Source organism: Corythoichthys intestinalis, chromosome 10 (genome assembly GCF_030265065.1).
Source record: "Corythoichthys intestinalis isolate RoL2023-P3 chromosome 10, ASM3026506v1, whole genome shotgun sequence".
NCBI lineage: Eukaryota > Metazoa > Chordata > Actinopteri > Syngnathiformes > Syngnathidae > Corythoichthys > Corythoichthys intestinalis.
The window spans coordinates 7921746-7942653 of record NC_080404.1 but is presented as its reverse complement, the minus strand read 5'-3'; the positions used below and the strand labels follow the sequence as shown (position 1 = coordinate 7942653).

At 40.1% G+C, this 20908-nt stretch overlaps 1 protein-coding gene across 1 annotated transcript in view; it reads right to left on the bottom strand.

Annotated features, from left to right (window-relative positions):
• Positions 1 to 20908, bottom strand: part of LOC130923149 (ras association domain-containing protein 4-like) — an 80456-nt gene that overhangs the window by 6707 nt on the left and 52841 nt on the right. Inside the window, exons 4-10 of the mRNA XM_057848649.1 lie at positions 16172 to 16278; positions 15881 to 15951; positions 11492 to 11664; positions 11037 to 11138; positions 4176 to 4227; positions 3968 to 4089; positions 183 to 280 (exon numbers count right to left, since the gene is read on the bottom strand). Coding sequence (XP_057704632.1) covers positions 183 to 280; positions 3968 to 4089; positions 4176 to 4227; positions 11037 to 11138; positions 11492 to 11664; positions 15881 to 15951; positions 16172 to 16278 — 725 coding nt within the window. The remainder of the gene's footprint in view (positions 1 to 182; positions 281 to 3967; positions 4090 to 4175; positions 4228 to 11036; positions 11139 to 11491; positions 11665 to 15880; positions 15952 to 16171; positions 16279 to 20908) is intronic.

Sequence of the window (20908 nt, the reverse complement as noted above, 5' to 3'; positions counted from 1 at the left end):
TAAGAATGTCATTCATATGACCACACCAGTCTCTTTTAAGTAACACTGCCCCCATTAATGTCTTTGCAGTTTTGTTTTGATTTCATAATCTGTGCAGGAGACACGCACATTGGCTACACCTAACCAATTGGACATGTTCAGTTAGAAGGGCTTTGCATTTTTTCCAAGCATTCTTCACGTACTTTTTTGTCAGTTTGTTTATCTCCCGCTCCTCCTCCTCTTTTAACTTCTCCACAAAGCTGTCCAAAACTGGAATCTCAAACTTGATGTATTGGGCAACCTAGTGAGAGAAAAACATGTAAGTATGAATACCACTGAGCACTAAATGTGTAGTGCAGATGACATCAAATCTACTATAAGCGTTGCCACTTACGCACTACCTTTAACTTTTACTAAGTAACTGTAATCAGATTACTCATTACTGAAATAAAGTAATCAAACGCATTCATTTTTCCAAACCAGTATTCTGATGAAGAAAATTGTTGTCATGTACGAAGAGCATTTTGAATAGAAAATGTTAGAAAGTGAAGGAATCTGACCTTTTAGCCAGATTGCCAGAATCACGCCAGCCGAACTGCCGGACCCGCGCTGGCGCAGCTCCAACGACCCGGGCCGGCGAAATCCCAACAACCCAGCCAAAAGGCCAAACTCCACGCGTTCACCTTATTCTTAACCCCTTGTACTGACTCCATTTTGAAAGCTAAAAGAAGGCTTCGAAATTCAAGTTGACAATTTATTCACGTCAACAGCGATCATACAGCAAGGCAAACAGCAAATCCAATTATGATGATCCGACGATATAGCGATACAACAGGAAATCATTCTAGGATATTCTACAAACAACTAATAAACAGAAAAACAAGCTTCCGCTGTGAATTGGAATGAGTTTATCACTGGTAGACGTCCAATCCATTTGAACTGGGAGGGTGGCAGCGCCCTCCCACTTCAAAAGGATTGAACGTCTATGGCTGTCAGTGGCAGCCAATGTGTGGTGGTCCTTGCCCTCACTCCCCTCTGCTGGCTTTTATTGGTATAACACTTCCTGTTTTTGATGTCTGAAATCACTCCAATCTTGGCTCACCGAGAGCGCACCTGCAGCTCATCATCAATCAACACTGCTCATAAGGATCGGCCTGGACAGCAAGCAGGTGCCAGATGATTCTGCCAGTCACCATTGGTACATCGGCCAACTAAGTTTGTAGTTTGTGACTCTTGTCTTTGAACTTTTAACTAATTCTGTTTTTTGCCATCAGGACACCCACCCATCAAAGCCCTTGCAGCCACAGCCACAGCCATTGATCATTCAACCCACCAGCCGCTCAACACTTTGTCCTTGTACAATAAATACCACTTCACACTTCATCTGTTTCCGGCTCGCATTTTGGTCCAAATCAACTTTGCCTACCTTGCCATAACACAATGCCAGGCAATGAGTAATTTGGGGCCATTTAAGGTCATTTACCTGTTGATTTTCAGTTACTTCCTGTTGATTTTGGGGTATTTTATGGGTCACTTGCTGTTTATTTTGCATTACAGAACAGGAAGTGACCTGGGAATCACCCAAATGAATAGGCAGTGAATCGAACTCACAGGAAATGACTTCTAAATGCCCTTAAATGAAAAGCAAGTGACCTATAAATGCCCCGAAAATCGGACCGAATGACTGTGAATGCTCTTGTTTTGAATGAACGAACGTTCCCAGTCTATATGGATCGGGCGTCGAGCACCGTCAATGGCAGCCTTTTTTTTTTGTTTTAATTGACACCTTTTTAAAATGATATCTCGATTCTTGACGGGAGCATATCGATTACCTTTTGGGATACAAAGTATCACGATACATCACCATTTGAATATTTTGTCACACTCCTAGTTGTAAGTCCAATTTAATGTGTAAAACGCTTAGTTGCCGCCACGTCTTGTGGCCAAATTGACCGCGTGTGTATACAGCGCACTTCCGGGTTGAATGCGCGCATCAGCGCCCTTCCCCACCTTTGTGTTTATTGCACTGTGCAATTCATTTGTGTGTTGTTGATAATCGTGCAGCATAGACTTCATAATGATTGACGGGGCGCCTATAAGTTGTGGGCCGCCCCACAGTCCGCTTCAGTTATTCGCAGTCGGTCGCAGAGTCAACAAATGCAGTGATCCAACACCTGATTTAGTTTAGTAATTTAATTAAAATGTATGAAAGCTGTACCGCATACAAACAGGAAGGATTGTCTCAGGAGTGATTTGTTCGAGGATTCAAGGTACCGTAATTTCCCGAATATCACGCGCACCTTTTTTCCCCCAAAATCAACTTGTAAAATCATGGTGCGCATTATACACGGGTACAGGGATGGAGAGAGAAATATAGATATATTAAATATATATAAAAACGATTTTTTTTATTTTTATTGACATGACCATGTTGTGTTGAAGAAACGTATGCGGCGATCCGTTGCCGACTATTATGGTACGTGACGTCACCATTTTGTTTCGGTAATACTTCACTCCGATCGGTCGAATGATTTCGTCTGTGTTAAATTCTGCTTTTTTAACTCTTCATAAAGCACAGAATTTAGTTTCTTGAACTCATTTGAGTCAACATTTATTGCAGCTCCGCAACTCGGACCATACCAAACGTAACACAACACAGACTTCCTGTGTCCGTCAACTATATCTGTCCCTCGGGAAACTCAAACCCAAATAGCAATAGTTCCTATTTTACATTATTCTAGTCTACAGCGATGCGCTCTTTCCCATTTCTGGCTTAAATTCTCACTTTTATTTTACCGTATCAATCCATGGAAGAAACATTAATTCATCATGATGAAACGAGCAAGTTATACTGCAGCCTTTAAAAGAAAAGTCACATCTGTTTTGTTTTCTCCTGGATTCTGGTAATTTCGCATCTAGTTCAACATACATGTGATCTCTATGAGACGCATCAGATGCTACCTGCTACCACTGTAGCATCATGCGGGCTAGTTTTTAGCAACGTCGGCGTAGTTTGTAGCGGCTGTCGGCTGCAGAAAGGTTTTTTATTTATTTTTTTTATTGCTTCTTCCTCTACGCACGTGACATCAGCGCATTGTCCTGCATTGAAAGTAGTCCGGGCAAAACATGATGCTTGGAGCTGGCAAAATTAAACGATTCCTCGAGGTGAATAAAATTACTCGGATCAGTTTTTAAACTCGAGTTGCTCGAGTATTCGTTTCAGCTCTACTGACTATGATACAATTAGGTCCAAAAGTAGGACATAAGTCGTATACTTGTTGTAGCATTTAATTACAACTTTAAGAGGTTTATGGCATGTATACCATTTTGAAAACACAGAATATAATACATCAATACTCAGGGACTCAAAAATGGCGGCAATTGGTCTAAAAACAAATGCTGTATACTGCATCTGGCATTCGAACGTGGATGTGTAGACTTTACAAATAACAACGCGTCAGTTGAAATTGCTTTAGAGAACCCCTGCTCGAGAGCACACGACCCGGTTCTGAATTTTTACCCTTGATTTGTCACTTCCTGCTTGTATGTGGGTCTTGCTGCCTTCAGTTAATGTCATCAGCAAGAATTGTGCTGCATGTACTGTACACAGGATGTGACTTGGGACTTGGAGTGATGCCGATGAGAAACAAAGAGGTTTTCTGCTTCTCAAAATTGAAAGCTGCTTTACTCTTGAATAGTTCAACTGTGTTCTCACGTTAAAACCGGCGCAAAAGGCTCACAGCTCGTTTTATCCGAATTTATTGTCCTGATTACTTGTTTTTAATCAAACATCAACTTGAACATTCACTTGGCGAGAATCTGCTTACCCCTTAGTACAGTCACAACAGGGCCATCTATTGTCAGACGAGTACCGAAGATGGATATCATTCCTCAGTGTGTTAAATGTAACTAATTATATTTAATCAATTGTGTGTCCAAGTTCATTTTAGAGGTGACCTGTGGAGAATGTGATAAAAAAGAGACTCACATCATAGGTGACTTCCTCTCCAAGATCAGCTTCCATGATGAAGATTTTGGAGATCATCTCACAAGGTCCGTGAAGCACACGGGTCACCAGCGGGTATTCACTTTCCCTCAATTGGGTCCGCTCTGCATCCAATGACGAGCACAACAATAACTGTAATCATTTAGAAATTGTGAAACTACTATTCACTTAAGTGAAAGTGATAACCTACCGCCAGACTCGTGGACCATGTAAAGAACAAACTCTTCTGATTTATTTTCCACCTTAAAAGACACAAATATTGAAAAATATATAAATGTGATGACTCTTATTGTCATTCAACACTTTAACAGAGCCTTCGCATTCCAAACAAGCTTTACAAGGAATAACAGTTGCTGACGTCATTGAATCAATGAGTTTAATGTTGTATAAAAAAATAAAATGTATATGTACGGTATATTATTCAATGTATATACACTGCTGGCCAAAAGTATTGGCACCCCTGCAATTCTGATAATGCTCAATTTCTCCCAGAAAATGATTTCAATTACAAATGCTTTGGTAGTAATATATTCATTTAGTAGTAATTTATTCATTTATTTATATTTATATATATATATTTTTTAGGGCTGTCAAAATTATCACGTTAACGTGCGGTAATTATTTTTTTAAATTAATCACATTAAAATATTTGACGCAATTAACGCACGTCCCGCTCAGAAAGTATTCTGCCTTTTGGTGAGTTTTACAGCAAGACTTTTTGTGCTGTCCAACAGCGAACTCTTGTGGTCGCTTTGCGACATGGTTTATTGTTTTCTTTCCGGTTCATTATGGCTGCACGACGCCTCGGGCTGATAATGTTGTGCTTATATGATCCTTGGACAAGATTTGTCCGTAAGTATGGTTGCTGTAAAGAATGTACATATCATGTTAGTAAGCGAAATGTTATATTTTTTGTATGAGACGCGTTTTGTTTATGTTTAGTGAACCTGTATAGCGTGCTAAGCTAACGTTGTTGCTAATGCAATGCTTGTGTACTTTTTTTTTTGTAGTTTTACGATGGTCTAAAGAGGACAATGGTTTGAGGCCATTTTATTAATAAATCAGATGAAAAAGGAGCAGTCTAATTATTAAGGCGTCGTTCACTAGCTGTCTAGCTTTGGAAAAAGTAGACGCTTCGGAGTGAGGACAGCATAGACAGATTTAAATGACAGTAGAGTGAAATGCCCACTACAGTCCTTTTGTACCGTATGTTGAATGTATATATCCATCTTGTGTCTTATCTTTCCATTCCAACAATTTATTTTACAGAATATATATATAATTTACAGAAAAATATGGCATATTTTATAGATGGTATTAATTGCGATTAATTACGATTAATTAATTTTTAAGCTGTAATTAACTCGATTAAAAATTTTAATCGTTTGACAGCCCTAATTTTTTTATATTTATAAAAAATTAAATCATTATCATTTTACACAAAACTCCAAAAATTGGCCGGGCAAAAGTATTGGCACCCTTTGAAAAATCATGCGATGCTTCTCTAATTTGTGTAATTAACAGCACCTGTTACTTACCTGTGGCACATAACTCATATTTTCAATAGATCTTTTGAGACAGGAGTCTTTCCTGATGAAATGAAAATTGCGAAAGTTGTCCCAATCTTCAGAGGCGGGAACTCACATGAGTTCAACAAATATAGACCCATCACTATCCTGCCTCAACTATCTAAAATGCGCGAAAAACTCTTCAACAACAGACTGGACAAATTCATAACAAAACATCATTAATTACATGATAGCCAATACGGGTTTAGAAAAAACCACTCCACTGCGCAGGCCCTAGCAGAGTCTGTAGAAATCATCGCAGATGCTATTGACCCAAAAAAATACTCAGTGGGGATTTTCCTGGACCTAAAAAAAGCCTTTGATACTGTTAACCACGTTATCCTACTGGACAAACTAGAGAGACTTGGAATTCGAGGCGTCGTTCTAAAGTGGGTACGTAGCTACCTGGATAACCGATCGCAATATGTAACATTTGATGGGTGCAAATCAACTAGACGACAAGTCACATGCGGCATGCCCCAAGGCTCCGTCCTGGGACCAAAACTATTCATCCTATACATAAATGACTTATACAAAGCATCTGAACTACTAAAAATGGTACTTTTTGCGGACGACACCAACATCTTTTGTTCAGGAAAGGACTTGAAAAGTCTCTCTAAGAGAATAAACGCAGAACTAGCAAAATTGCAAGAAGGGTTCGACGCAAATCAATTATCCCTAAATCTCGAAAAAACTAAATACATGCTATTTGGCAGAAAAGGCCTTAACGAGCACTGAAACATACAAATAAATAATGTAATGATACAAAGAGTACAGCAGCACAAAGTCTTAGGTATTGTCCTAGATCACCGACTAACTTGGAAGGCCCATGTGGTGCGGCTGCGCAACAAGCTTGCTAGGAGCATCTCCATTCTCTTTAGAGCACAAAATATGCTAGATAAGAGGGCTCTCCAAACCCTTTACAGCGCACTTGTCTTGCCGCACCTCAGCTACTGTTTGGAAATCTGGGGGCACACATACACAACACAACTTTATCCACTTTTTATCCTTCAAAAAAAGGCAACTAGGATTATTCATAAAGCACCGTTCAGAGCGCACACAAATGAACTCTACATCAAGTCCAAGTAATTAAAATTTTATGACTTGATTAACTTCAAAACTGCTCAAATGATGTACAAGGCCCACACAAACAGTCTCCCGCCTAACCTACAAGCTCTATTCCAATTAAGGGAATCAAACTACGACCTAAGAGGAATCAGATTGTTTTCCTATCAGGCAACTAGGACAACATTAAAATCTTTCTCGATTACAAACATTGGGGCTCGCCTATGGAATGAATACATGTGATGCAGCGCTTACGAGTAAAAAAATCATTGAGTTACTTCAAAAAGATGTACAAAGAAACTATACTAAATCGTTACATGGACCAAAATGAGACATAGCTGCACTGCACACACACATCCGCAACAAATTGTTCCCACAACAAAAAGGCAAACAAAGGATGATTAAATGTCAGGGACAGAGACTAAGACATAACATTGCATGCTCTGAGGATATGCCCTCCAGCAAAATTAGATCACTGATCTGCTATTGCAACGCGCGCTGTGTTTAACCTGCTGTGAGATGGAGCTCCTTGACTGGACACTTAGCTCATTGGACAAAATATTTTCTACAATGAGACCTACATCAAACCAACGGCCATGTCCGGTCAACACCTTTACGTCTGGATATGTAGAGGATGCCTGGGGAAAATGGAGGCCCATATGCTTAATGTCTCTCGTTGAGGACGTCGAGGACCTCTCTGATGGCGCTCGCCTTCCTGCTGCTTCTTGGTGCCCTCTGGGTACACCAATTCTCGATGAGAATGAAGCGTCAACTCAACGAGGCAATGGAGATTGCTCGTAACAACGGCGACAAATTGTCACATGTGACGAAGGAACAAGCAGCGTTAAGTGATGCCACCGCTCAAATGGTCACGAAAATCATCACGGAGATCCGGGATCATGAAAGGCTCGCTCGCGGGAACCGGGCAAGGGAGGATGATGACTAATCTTCCAGAGTGGATACAGCAGACGTGGGCCTCCATGATACCCCCGGCCATCCCTCCCTACACCAACTTGGAAATCAACCTATCCAATGAACCTACTCAAATTGACAATATTGCGAAGTGCAATGGCAATCAATGACTTTTGGAAAGATATATGAGTAAAAAAATGGACTATGCAACACTAACATGCTAGACTGTGCGTCCCAGGCTGTTGGGGGAGGCGTATCGATAAGCATATGCTTTTTGCCCGTCTTCCTTTGTCTGTCATCGTCTTTTCGGGCAAATTATTCCATATTCTGTGTCAATGTTTCTCTTTCTTGGCCAAACTATCCCACACTCTGTAACTGTCAATGATACTGATGATGATGACAATGACAATGACAATAACAGGTAACGGTAATAACTAAATCACACTTGCAGGCAGTTAAAATGGATTAAAGTTGACTCAACCTCTGTCCTGTGTCCTTGTGTGTACCACATTGAGCATGGAGAAAAGAAATAAGACCAAAGAACTGTCTGAGGACTTGAAAAGCAAAATTGTGAGGAAGCATGGGCAATCTCAAAGCTACAAGTCCATCTTCAAAGACATGAATGTTCCTGTGTCTACCGTACGCAGTGTCATCAATAAGTGTAAAGCCAATGGCACTGTGGCTACCCTCCCTAGATGTGGACGGAAAAGAAAAATTGACGACATTTCAATGAAAGATTGTGTGGATGTTGATAAAGAACCTTGACTAACATCCAAACAAGTTCAAACTGTCCTGCAGTCTGAGGGTACAACAGTGTCAACCCATACTATCCGTCGGCGTCTGAATGAATAGGGACTCTATGGTAGGATACACAGGAAGACCCCACTTCTGACCCAGATACATAAAAAAGCCAGTCCGGAGTTTGCCAAAACTTACCTAAGAAAGCCAAAAACGTTTTGGAAGAATGTTCTCTGGTCAGATGAGACAAAAGTAGAGCTTTTTGGGAAAAGGCATCAACGTAGAGTTTTCAGGGAAAAAAAAGAGGCCTTCAAAGAAAAGAACACGGTCCCCACAGTCAAACATAGTGGAGGTTCCATGATGTTTTGCGGTTGCTTTGCTTCCTCTGGCACTGGACTGCTTGACCGTGTGCATGGCATTATGAAGTCTGAAGACTACCAACAAATTTTGCAGCATAATGTAGAGCCCAATGTGAGAAAGCTGGATCTCCCTCAAAGGTCATGGGTCTTCCACCTGGACAATGACCCAAAACACACTTCAATAAACACTAGAAAATGGTTTGAGAGAAAGTACTGGAGACTTCTAAAGTGGCCAGCAATGAGTCCAGGCCTGAATCCCAAAGAACACCTGTGGAGAGATCTGAAAATGGCAGTTTGGAGAAGGCCCCCTTCAAATTTCGAGACCAGAAGCAGTTGGCCAAAGAGGAATGGTCGAAAATTCCAGCCGAGCATTGTAAGAAAATCAGTGATGGATATCGGAAGCGATTGTTCGCAGTTCTTTTGTCTAAAAGATGTGCTACCAAGTATTAGGCTGAGGGTGCCAATACTTTTGCCTGGCCCATTTTTGGACTTTTGTGTAAAATAATAATAATTAATTTTTTTCCCTCATTCTCTTGGTTTTTTCATTGCAATTACTACCAAAGCATTTGTAATAGCAATCATTTTCTGTGAGAAATTGAGCTGACAGAATTGTAGGGGTGCCAATACTTTTGGCCAACAGTGTATACAGTACAGTATATATAGTCATAATTAGGGATATCGTGATCCGATCACGTGATCGGAAATCGGGCCGATCGCACCATTTTTCGGAATGGGTGGATCGAGGATCGGAATGGGTGAAAAGGATCAAGTTTTTACTTAAAAATATGTATCTATATTTTTCTCCTTCACGCTCGTACAGCGCCACACCCTCCCTCCTGCTAAGTAGTGCAGCCAAACTGTCCAGTGCAGCTTGCGTTTGGTACTTAAAGTTAACGATGATTGACAGGTTTGTAGCTTTGATCTTGCCAGAGAAGCTTAGCAGTGCTACGATCAAAAGCATAAGCCCAGTCATAAGTGTGGTGTGGCAACTCATTGTGTAAGTGAGAGGCTGTTCTCAGCAGCGTGAGTGGATTTCATTGGACTCACTCAACGAAGCATTTGATATAGACAAGCATTTTTCTACAATATTCTGGTTTAAAAATAATTCGCATTCTGAAGGCGGCACGGCGGGACAGTAACAGGTTTGGAATTTTTTTTTCGGTATCGAATCGTGATTCTGTATCAGCAGATTCTCAAAATCAGGTGACTCGGATTTGGAATTGGTTGCAAAAATCTGCGATCGGGACATCCCCAGGCATAATATAGTCATGCACAGATATACGAAGTAGAGTTACCGTAATGTTCGCACTATAAGGCGCACCTGACTATCAGCCGCCATCCACCAAATGTGACACAAAAACGGCATTTGTTCCAAGATAAGCCGCACTGGACTATAAACCGCAGCTGTCCTCACCGTATTTTGGGATATTCACACCAAAAGATATGAACTAGTAAAGCTTTATTTGACAGCGGCATCATACGACTGTCATAAGACCAAATGAACCACCATGAAGCTTTGAACCAATTGGCTGCAAAGCTTTATTGCTTCAAGAAGCTTCATTTAGCCATCACTGCTCCTTTGGGGAGACAGTCAGCCTCTTCTGCCACTTGATGTAAAAACTGTTGTTGTCCATCATGCCTCCTAGCATGCATTGCAGCGCTACAGATGTAAATAAATCAAAATTCAGGTTCTGTGCTAATTATTTATTCAGTTACTGTTCCAGTTCTTTCATTAATTGCTAGTTATGCTATTTGGGAACACTTTATTTGACAGTGGCGCCATAAGACTGTCATTAGACAATCATAACTATGATATAACACTGTTATTAGCATTAATGAATGCTTATAAAAGATCATTTACTGTTGTCCGGCAAATTATCTCACTTTTGATTGGATGTAAAAGATACAAACTGGACATAAATGGAGTTAGTAACATCATTTGCCGGATGACACTTAATGACATCGGTCATAAGCATTCAGCAATGCCCATGATAGTGTCATGTCATAAATATGACCGTCTTATGACAGTCTTATGACGCTACTATCAAATAAAGTTTTGTTTTATTAATTGCTTGTCATGGTATTTCATATACCATGACAAGCAATTAATAAAAAAACTGGAACAGTAACTGAATACATAATTAGCACAGAACATGTATTTTGTTTGTTATTTACATCTGTAGCGCTGCAATGCATAGTAAGAGGCAGGTGTTGCCTATTAACCCAAATCTCCAAATAAGGAAAAAAGTAGCGGCTTATAGTCCGAAAATTACAGTAATATTTTCTCTTTTCATGTCATATACTGTACTGTACACTATGTCCATTGTGTGTTGGATGATTTTGGCTCTTAAATTACTGTGTGTAACGATGTAGAGCGAAGAATCGGATACACATTCACGTTTGCCTTACCCTAAACTTTTGTAGCAGCATATTAAGCACTTGTACCGTCGTCATGGCACTGTTTACTCGCACATTTGTGACAGAACCAAAGGCCGGCGTGAACACAGATGTCTGTCAATAGGGTGACACAAACAAATCTGTTACAGTACTGAAACAGTAAAGGCGTGTTTGGGAGTGTTGTTCATTTCCCCACTTAAGTGCTTTGAACATTTTGTACGGGAAGTATAATCCAGAGAGGAAGTCAGTGGTTCAGCAGCTGAATTGTTGGACGACACTCCCACGCACACCCACACAAACTACTGTCAAAAAGGAACAGATAAAGTGCTCCTAATAGGGCTCATTAGAGAAATCCGCATATTGTGAAGCATGAACAGTGCAAGTACAGGAACATCCTTTCAGGAAAGACCATCCCCTCTGCACCTGTGCCTGTGTGTTTTGTCAAGCATGTGTGTAGGTCTGTGTACCTTGTGATTGTAGAAGTGTCCATTAATGGAGAACCTGTGTGTACGTAAACGCTGCAGGTCTCTGGCGGTGTTTGTCCTTGACCTCCTCTGGACATGCATGAAAGAAGCATCACTTCTGGTTCTCAGCAACTGTGGAGACTCCTCTTCCTCCTGTAGGCCCTCCATGCTGCCCTCTAAATAAATAAAATGGCATGTAATGTACTTATAAAATGGCCTGGTAAGCATCCATCCATCCATTTGTCAATTTGTACAATTGTATGAAAAAGTATCTGACCCTTTTGGAATTTCTGACATTTCTGCATAAAATCACCATCAAATGTGACCTGATCTGACCTTGACCTGATCTAAGCTTAAACATAAAAGAATGATTATTGCAAAACTTTCACCTTGTGTTAAACACAAATATACAACCCTACTTCCAGAGAAGGTAACAAACAGAATGATCACTTAGGTTTTTGAGCACCTCATCTTTACAGAAGACGTCAGTTCAAACACATTAATGGGCCAATGAACAATGTGCAAATAGATTCAATTTTCAAATGTAGACCTTTGCATTTTGCCAAAATGTTATTTTATTCAAACAAAAAACATCATGGCACACTTTTAGTCACTCTAATGACACCGTTGCAGACGCGATCATGTTTGGCTAGGTGGCTCGGGCATTAGCATAGCATTCATGTTCTCGTTAGCACTACCATTTAGTGTGGCGAGCGTCAAACCCTTGGGCAACTTTTTTAAAAATACAGTTCGTGGCGTCCAGGTGGGCACAATTCATTGAAAAAAATCTACTGTTTACCTGCTGAGTGTGTATTAGCATCACCAAGTTGGTGTTGTACTTGTAGACGCTACAATATAGTAATATATATATTTTTTTAATTACCAAAAATAGTCACTTCCACTAAACATTTCTTGAATGATGTATCCATGACCCTTGTGTGATGTTTTTTTTTAATCAAAACAACTAGAGCAAAGGCATGAGAGGCAGAAGATTAAGAGCCTCACCTGCATATTGAAAAATATATCTATACACTGTATATTAGGGACGCGACTATACACACAAGTCACGGTTCAGTACGTACCTCGGTACGGGGGTCACGGTTCGGTGAGTTAAAGTTTGTATATGCTTAAATCAGTGATATTTTTTCTTTTAAATGTCAAAAGTGTGATTCAGGTTTTTTTTTTTTTTTTGAACAAAAAATTCTGTTCGATTCAATCAGTTAAGAAAAAACATTTTATGTGAAAGAAAGTTATAAAATGTATAATGTAATAACGTGTAGAACATGAAAAGTAACATCAGTTATTTGTTGAGTAACTAATTACTCTTACAATGAGGTAACTGCGTTATTAACTCAATTACTTTTTGGGAGAAATCATTTGTAACTGTAATTAATTACTTTTTCAAAGTATGATTAACCAACACTGGTGAGAAGCTCTGGACAGAAAAAAAAAATCAGTGTTTGCATTATTCAATTTTTTTTTACACAATTTTTACACTTTTACTGCAAATGAATACCGGCTCCAAAAATCGGTTATTGGCCCCCCTTACTACTAATAGTCAGTATTGGCCCTGAAAAATTCCGATCGGTCGATCTCTAATTGTAAGTGATCTATGCAGTGATCTCTCTCTACTTCGCGCATCAAACTTGGCGCACTCAGTCCATCGCGGATTTTTTTTCAATTAAAAAACAAAAAAACATACAGATGACCTGTCCCAAGCCGATGGAGGCGCAAAGCCAAAAAAAGCACACCTCAGTGGCCAAGACGTTGTCTTATTTCAACGAAACAAAGGAGGGTACACTGTTCTATCCTGTCTCTTCAATGCCAAGCTTGGCTGCACGTCGGCCGTGAATGAACACCTAAAGCGCCGTCACCCAGCTGTAATTTTGGAAAACGACAGGAGAACACAAGCTGGCAGATCGTATGTCCAACTAACTAAACAACTAACGACATTATATTGAAGTTGCTAAGCCTGTCGCGATATGCAATAAGTCCATTTATCGCCCGGTAAATAAAAATGAGGGTGGTAATTTTCATGGCTGCGTTTTATTGCCGAGTGCGTGTGTGCATACACTGCTGGCCAGAAGTATTGGCACCCCTGCAATTCTGTCAGATAATGCTCAATTTCTCCCAGTAAATGATTACAATTACAAATGCTTTGATATTAATATCTTCATTTATTTTGCAATTAAAAAAACACAAAAGAGAATGGGAAAAAATATGTAATCATTATCATTTTACACAAAACTGCAAAAATGGGCCGGACAAAAGTATTGGCACCCTTTGAAAAATCATGGGATGCTTCTCTAATTTGTGTAATTAATAGCACCCGTTAATTACCCGTGGCACATAACAGGTAGTAGCAATAACTAAATGACACTTGCAGCCAGTTAAAATGGATTAAAGTTGACTATACTTCTGTCCTGTGTCCTTGTGTCTACCACATTGAGATGGAGAAAACAAAGAAGACCAAAGAACTGTCTGAGGACTTGAGAAGCAAAACTGTGAGGAAGTGTGGGCAATCTCAAGGCTACAAGTCCATCTCCACAGACCTAAATGTTCCTGTGTCTACCGTGCTCAGTGTCATCATTAAGTGTAAAGCCTATGGCACTGTGGCTGACCTCCCTAGATGTGGTTGGAAAACAAAAATTGACGAGAGATTTCAACGAAAGATTGTAAGGATGGTGGATAAAGAACCTCGACTAACATCCAAACAAGTTCAAGCTGTCCCGCAGTCCGAGGGTACAACAGTGTCAACCCGTACTATCCGTCGATGTCTGAATGAAAGGGGACTCTATGGTTGGATACCCAGTAAGACCCCTCTTCTGACCCAGAGACATAAAAAAGCCAGGCTGGAGTTTGCCAAAACTTACCTGAGAAAGCCAAAAACGTTTTGGAAGAATGTTCTCTGGTCAGATGAGACAAAAGTAGAGCTTTTTGGGAAAAGGCATCAACATAAAGTTTACAGGGAAAAAAACGAGGCCTTCATAGAAATGAACACGGTCCCCACAGTCAAACATGGCGGAGTTTCCCTGATGTTTTGTGGTTGCTTTGCTACCTCTGGCACTGGACTGCTTGACCGTGTGCATGGCATTATGAAGTCTGAAGACTACCAACAAATTTTGCAGCCCAGTTTGAGAGAGCTGGGTCTCCCTCAGAGGCCATGGGTCTTCCAGCACGACAATAACCCAAAACACACTAGAAAATGGTTTGAGAGAAAGCACTGGAGACTTCTTAAGTGGCCAGCAATGAGTCCGGACCTGAATCCCATAGAACACCTGTGGAGAGAGCTGAAAATGGCATTTGAAGAAGGCGTCCTTCGAATCTCAGAGACCTGGAGGAGTTGGCCAAAGAAGGATGGTGTAAAATTCCAGTAGAGCATTGTAAGAAACTCACTGATGGATACCGGAAGCGGTTGTTTGTAGTTATTTGGTCTAAAGGTTGTGCTACCAAGTATTAGGCTGAGGGTGCCGATACTTTTGTCCGGCCCATTTTTGGAGTTTTGTGTAAGATGATAATGATTTAAAAAAATTTTTCAATCTCTTTTGTGTTTTTTTCATTGCAAGCAAAATAAATGAAGATATTACTACCAAAGCATTTGTAATTGCAACAATTTTCTGGGAGAAATTGAGCATTATCTGACAGAATTGCTGGGGTGCCAATACTTTTGGCCAGCAATGTACGGTATATGTATCTCTTTTCAATGATAGATCTGAATTGAAAAAAAATGTTTGTTTGTTTTTTTGGGTGGGTGGGTGGTTTTGCGAAAAACGAGGGATCACAGTATTACCTTTTTCCTGTTAATATTAAAAAGGTCACAATGTTTTGCTGAGGTGTTCTTATAATAATTTTATAGACAAATGATAGTATTTACAGTGATGGCCGAGATTTGTGGGGGTGCGAAACATTTACATCCTCCCTTGCGTCACAGAAAATAATTGAGACGCACTGCTCTAAGTACATCATGAGATAATACACTTTACAGGTACTTTGAAGACTCTAAATTGTATTGAATGAATCCAAAATAAAAACATCACATGGCTAAACTTGTTGCTGCAAATCCAGTAATCAGGATTGTAATGTTCCATAAATCTTCAAGGGATTTCGGTTAATTCTGAAATGTAATAAAATAAATGTTCTCACAAAGTTACAGTTGCACATGAGGTGAAAGTTTCACATAACCAGTGCTGTGATTAGTTGCAGACAGTCTAGTTACACGTGAGTTGAATTGATTAGCCTCTCTTGATCAGATTACTGTAGGTTGGCACGTGAGTTAAGGAATTGTGCTGATTGAAGTGGAGCTGTAATCTGCTCCTGAACGTGTAATCTGTAAACATCAGGTGTTTGTGTGTGTATTTGTGTCTAGGATTAATGCGCACGTGTGTTACTCGCCTGCTGGTCCATTTTCCCGGCTAAAAGCGTTATTGTTTGACTCTGTTGATTGTTGTTTTGCAGTTTTATTCCTGTGAAAACAAACAATAAACATGTTAGATACACAGTATAAACGCACATTAGTTTTAGACAACACGGTTGTAGTACGGTTGTTTGCTATCCGAGACAATGCTAGGTGGGGATGCTAGAGCAGAAAATGTTAATTGGATCTAAGCTCTGATGAATGCGCACGTGCTCTTTATATTTTCAGCACAGGGAACGCCAACGAGTCTGTGAACTCGCCTGCCGTACCGGTTGAGACGTAGTCTTTCGTTGTCGTCGTACATTTGAAGCCGGATTGGCCGGTGCAGACCCCAGTGGATGTTCAGCAAACCCTCCAGGATGAGACCCCCCTCCTCCTATACACAAAGACACACTCACTCAGAGAGGAAATCCTGCCACAAAGGCTCAATGTCAGGTGTACGTGCAAGAACGGACGCTCCAGGAGAAATTTCTCATTTAGGAGAAATAGCATTTGGAGCGCTCCACCCTTTTTACAGCACTGGGGTGAAGTCATGTCTGGGAAGCAGACAAGGTAGCACTTGATTGTTTTGGGTTTTCAAACAGTAATGATCCTACTCCTAAATAAATGGTGAACACTCAAACTTTATTTCAAAATGCTCAACAAATAATGCAATTCAAACACAAGAGACATTGGCTCTTGAATAGGCCTGTCGCGATAAAAAATTTTAGTGCGCGATAATTTATCTCATAAATTATTGCGATATGCAATATTATTGCACCCCCCCATTCTGTTTTTTAAACCAATTTACAATAACAGTGAGAATACAGTATATATTAACTAATTTGCTCCCCAAAACGTATAAATATGTTCTATTTTTAATTGTTTCAGTGTCCCAAAGACTTATTATACGTCTTTCATGTTTTGTTTTCTTTTTCAAAAACGACACCTCTGGGTTCTAATTCAATTGAGCTCCGAAGCACAAAGCTGAAAATCCGTTTTAAAGCAATAAAACTGGCCACTGGAGGACAGTAGCGCATTTCGTAAGACCCGCAACCCTATTCAACGGCAACGAGAGGCCAAGCCGGGGCGCCGGTGGAAGACGACCGAATGGATGCCAGGTGGTGTACAGCCGAGCAGAACAACCGGTAGGATGCCCGGGATGCTAGGCGCTGGACGACCGAGCAGAACGACCGGGACCACTAGATGCTGTTGAGCCCGTGCTGCTCACGAGCAGAGCCCGCAGAGACTAAAAAAAATTCATCTTGTTGAGACAGGCAACGATGAGACAAAAGTTTAACCGGCTGTCGCGGCCGCAATAGCGTCATTTTTCAGTTAGTTTTGTGTAAATAAATTGTTACTTTGCTATCAAAAGCTGTATTTGTCTTGTTGTTTCTGTTATTTTGTAAAAGGAAAACATTATTCAGATGTTTGGGATGTAACTAAAGCAAAACATAGCTGTGTTAAAGACAAAGTTATGTTTGAAATGTATGCTTTCACAAAAACCTCAATTTCTCAAACTAAGCTATTTTCTAATGCTGATTTTTAAAGAATGGAAAAAGATATGAACTAACTTTTTTTTCTGCTGAAAGAAGAGAGTCTCATCTTTCTTTTGGTGGGTTCCATGTTTATATAGCAATAGAATAGAATCTTCTGTGGGCCTTGCAAAATCAGTCAAAATCCAGTAAAATGGCCTGGAGCGAAGGGCCTTGCGCCAAGGAAAACTGGCTGGGAGCAAATGAGTTAATAGGACACCTTGCAACTTCCTTTTTAATGCTGTCCTTATAATAATGATCTGCTGCATATAAATCACTTTGTGACTTTCCACCTCCATGATGAAACGTTCTTCGTCCATGTTCGCTGGTGTTTAAACCGTTAATAAGACACTGGGCTGTTGACTCCAGGCCTGGATCCACCATTTTGACGAATGCGTCTCCAGCAAAAATAGGAAATTGCCTAAACCCTACGGCGGGCTCCGGCACGCCGGAGATGGTCCGCAGTCAAGCCGGAGCACTGACACGGCTGGTATACGTTGAACAATAGGATATAATGGGAATGGATTGGCTCCGGGGCTATTTTTTTGACAGACCCGGAACGAAGATGCATTTTACGTAGTTGGTAATAAGGAAGCCGAACTTTTAAAAGCACGTCTGCCTCGCGCGCACGTACGTGCACGCGAGGCGATAAATCGCAGCGGAAAAGTTACTGCCTTCATTTTTATTTATTATGCGATAAATGGAATTATTGCATATTGCGACAGGCTTACTTTTGACACACTGCTTAATGTTTTATTGATGCTTGGGGTGGAATGAACAATCATTAGCATAACCAGAGCTCTCTTCAACACCGATACCTACTTCATATCGATTTGGTAAGTAAAGATTGTGGCGAACTTTTGTTATTAAAACTTGCTCTTCTTGTGCCCTATACACCGCACGACCCCAAGAAACATGACATAGCAACAGCAACCATTCTCTCATTCGTGGTTGCCACAACCACCCATCATCCATTGCGGAGGAACAGATAAATAACAGTCTGTAGTCTCTACAATATTTTACTCTTTTATAAACTGTCGCGTTGCCATATACAGCGCGGGTCACCGTAGACGTGTGCGTGAATGTTTTGGTGTGGAAAAAGCGCGATATACACTGGGCAGATCTGTCCTGTCTTAAAGAACACTGGGTACAAAAATTTGTTGTTTCTAAATCTAATTTGACTTAACTGAGATACATCAAGTTAGGCAAGGCATTACCGTATTTTCGGGACCATTGGGCAAACCCTATTAAAAGGTGCAGGCTCATTTTCGGGTGATATTTTTGTATTTAATTGAATTTAACATTCACACAACGCACACGGCATTATTGGGCGCATGAAAAACATACACTAGCATGCGTGCTTGTTTGTGCTCTAGCGTTTTTTTTTGTTTTTTTTTTTAAAGGTAGCGGGAGCAAATCTGAGTTCAATTCTACTTTATTAAATAATTTAACAAAGTACTCAGATCAATCTTAATCAACCCGCAAATTCATCAAAGTCCTCCTCATCTTCTGTATCCGAATTAAAAAGCTCGGCTAGGTCTCCATCAAACAAGGCATCTCAATTTGTCTTAGGCAGCGTCTTCCTCTTAAAAGTCACCATAGGTGGCAGTTTCTTTCTGTTTCGCGTAGGTGATAGTCTTGAGTTTGAAATGGGCTTCGTAAGCGTGTCTCTTCACAGTAGATGCCATCTTCGAGGGTCCTTCACCAAACCAATGTTTATTAGCCCAATGTACACACTCGAATGTTACACCCTATCACACGCAACATTCTCCCTTTTAGGTTCTCACGCGGCTCTCACTTATGTCCGCTTTTTTAAAAATTGCTCAGTCACACAGACACATTTTGGTACAGAGCCCCTAAAAGGATAACGACAGAAATAAAATAAATTCAAACAATCTGGTGCGCACCAGAAAATCATTGGTTGTTCCGAGACAATGTAATGGTGACGATATGCAAGTAATGCAATAATATGTTTATGATTGAGTCCAAGATTGAAGTAAAGCTCAATTTATTCCTGTATTATCATTTTTAGCACACCGAAACTGCTGGTGCACGATGTGCGCCTATGCAGTATATAAGGGAACTTTCTAGTGCGCACCACATACAATCTGGTGCGCACAAGATACAGTGGTATAAAAAAGTATCTGGGCCTTTTGGAATTTCTCAAATTTCTGCATAAAATCGCCATCAAATGTGATCTGATCTTTGTCAAAATCACACAGATGAAAAAATAGTGTCTGCTTTAACTAAAACCACCCAAACATTTATAGGTTTTCATACTTTAATAAGGGTAGTATGCAAACAATTACAGAAGGGTGAAAAATAAGTCAGTGAACCATCACATTTAGTATGTTGTGCCCCCCCCTTTGGCAGCAATAACAAACCAGACGCTTCCTGTAGCTGCAGATTAGCCTGGCACATCGATCAGGACTAATCTTTGCCTATTCTTCTCTAAAAATCTACTGCAGTTTAGTCAGATGCCGGGGATGTCTGGCATGAATCGCAGTCTTCAGGTCATGCAACAGCATCTCTGTCTGGACTTTGACTTGGGGAGAGGGTTCACTTACTTATTTCTCCCCCTTCTGTCATTGTTCACATGCTATCCTCATTTAAATATGAAAATCTATAAATCTTTGGGTGGTTTTAGTTAAAGCAGACACTGTTTTTACATCTGTGTGATTTTGACAAAGCTCAGATCACATTTGATGGTGATTTTATGCAGAAATATGAGAAATTCCAAAGGGTTCAGATACTTTTTCATACCACTGTAGTTTCTTGCGCACACCACATACTATCTGGTGCACAATAGATTTTTCAAAATGTATTTTATTTCTGTTGACGTCCCTTTAAGGGCTCCGTATTCTGGTACTCAGTCCACACAATAGGCGCATCACATTAATAGGCTCACTGTCCATTTTGGGGATTTTTTTTTTTTTTTTTTTTACTTTTAGGTGCGCCTTATGGATGTGAAAACACAGTACTACTTACCTTTTTTAAAAATAAAAAATCAATAACAGGTTGATAAAAAGTGAGTATGGTTCACTTACCATACTTAATTTAGTTGTATATTAACATTTACAGTGTGGCAGGGCGAAGTTGAACTGTAAATTTAGCTTGTACAGGAAAAACCGCTGGCTCATATTGGTTGTTTTTTAAAGTTAGCAGAAAACAGGCAAATAGACATTTATTTCTTTTTATGTTAATATTATGTTTACATAAAACATAATTTTTTTTCCCTATATGCCAACTCGACACAGAAAGTCTTCAAACCCATAAGAACTGTGAAGCGGAAGTGCCAACCGTTAGCTCACCACGCAACCTAGTCGAATTAATTTGTTTTCACTGTTATCACTTCATCAGCAGTTATGCAACTCCATATGCTGGTAAAGTGAATAATCATGAGTGTGTGTCCCTTTGTCATGAATAAGTTGGTCCGCAGTCAATGCATACAGAGTTGTATGGAAATATAAAGAGTAGCAGCTGATTTTTTTT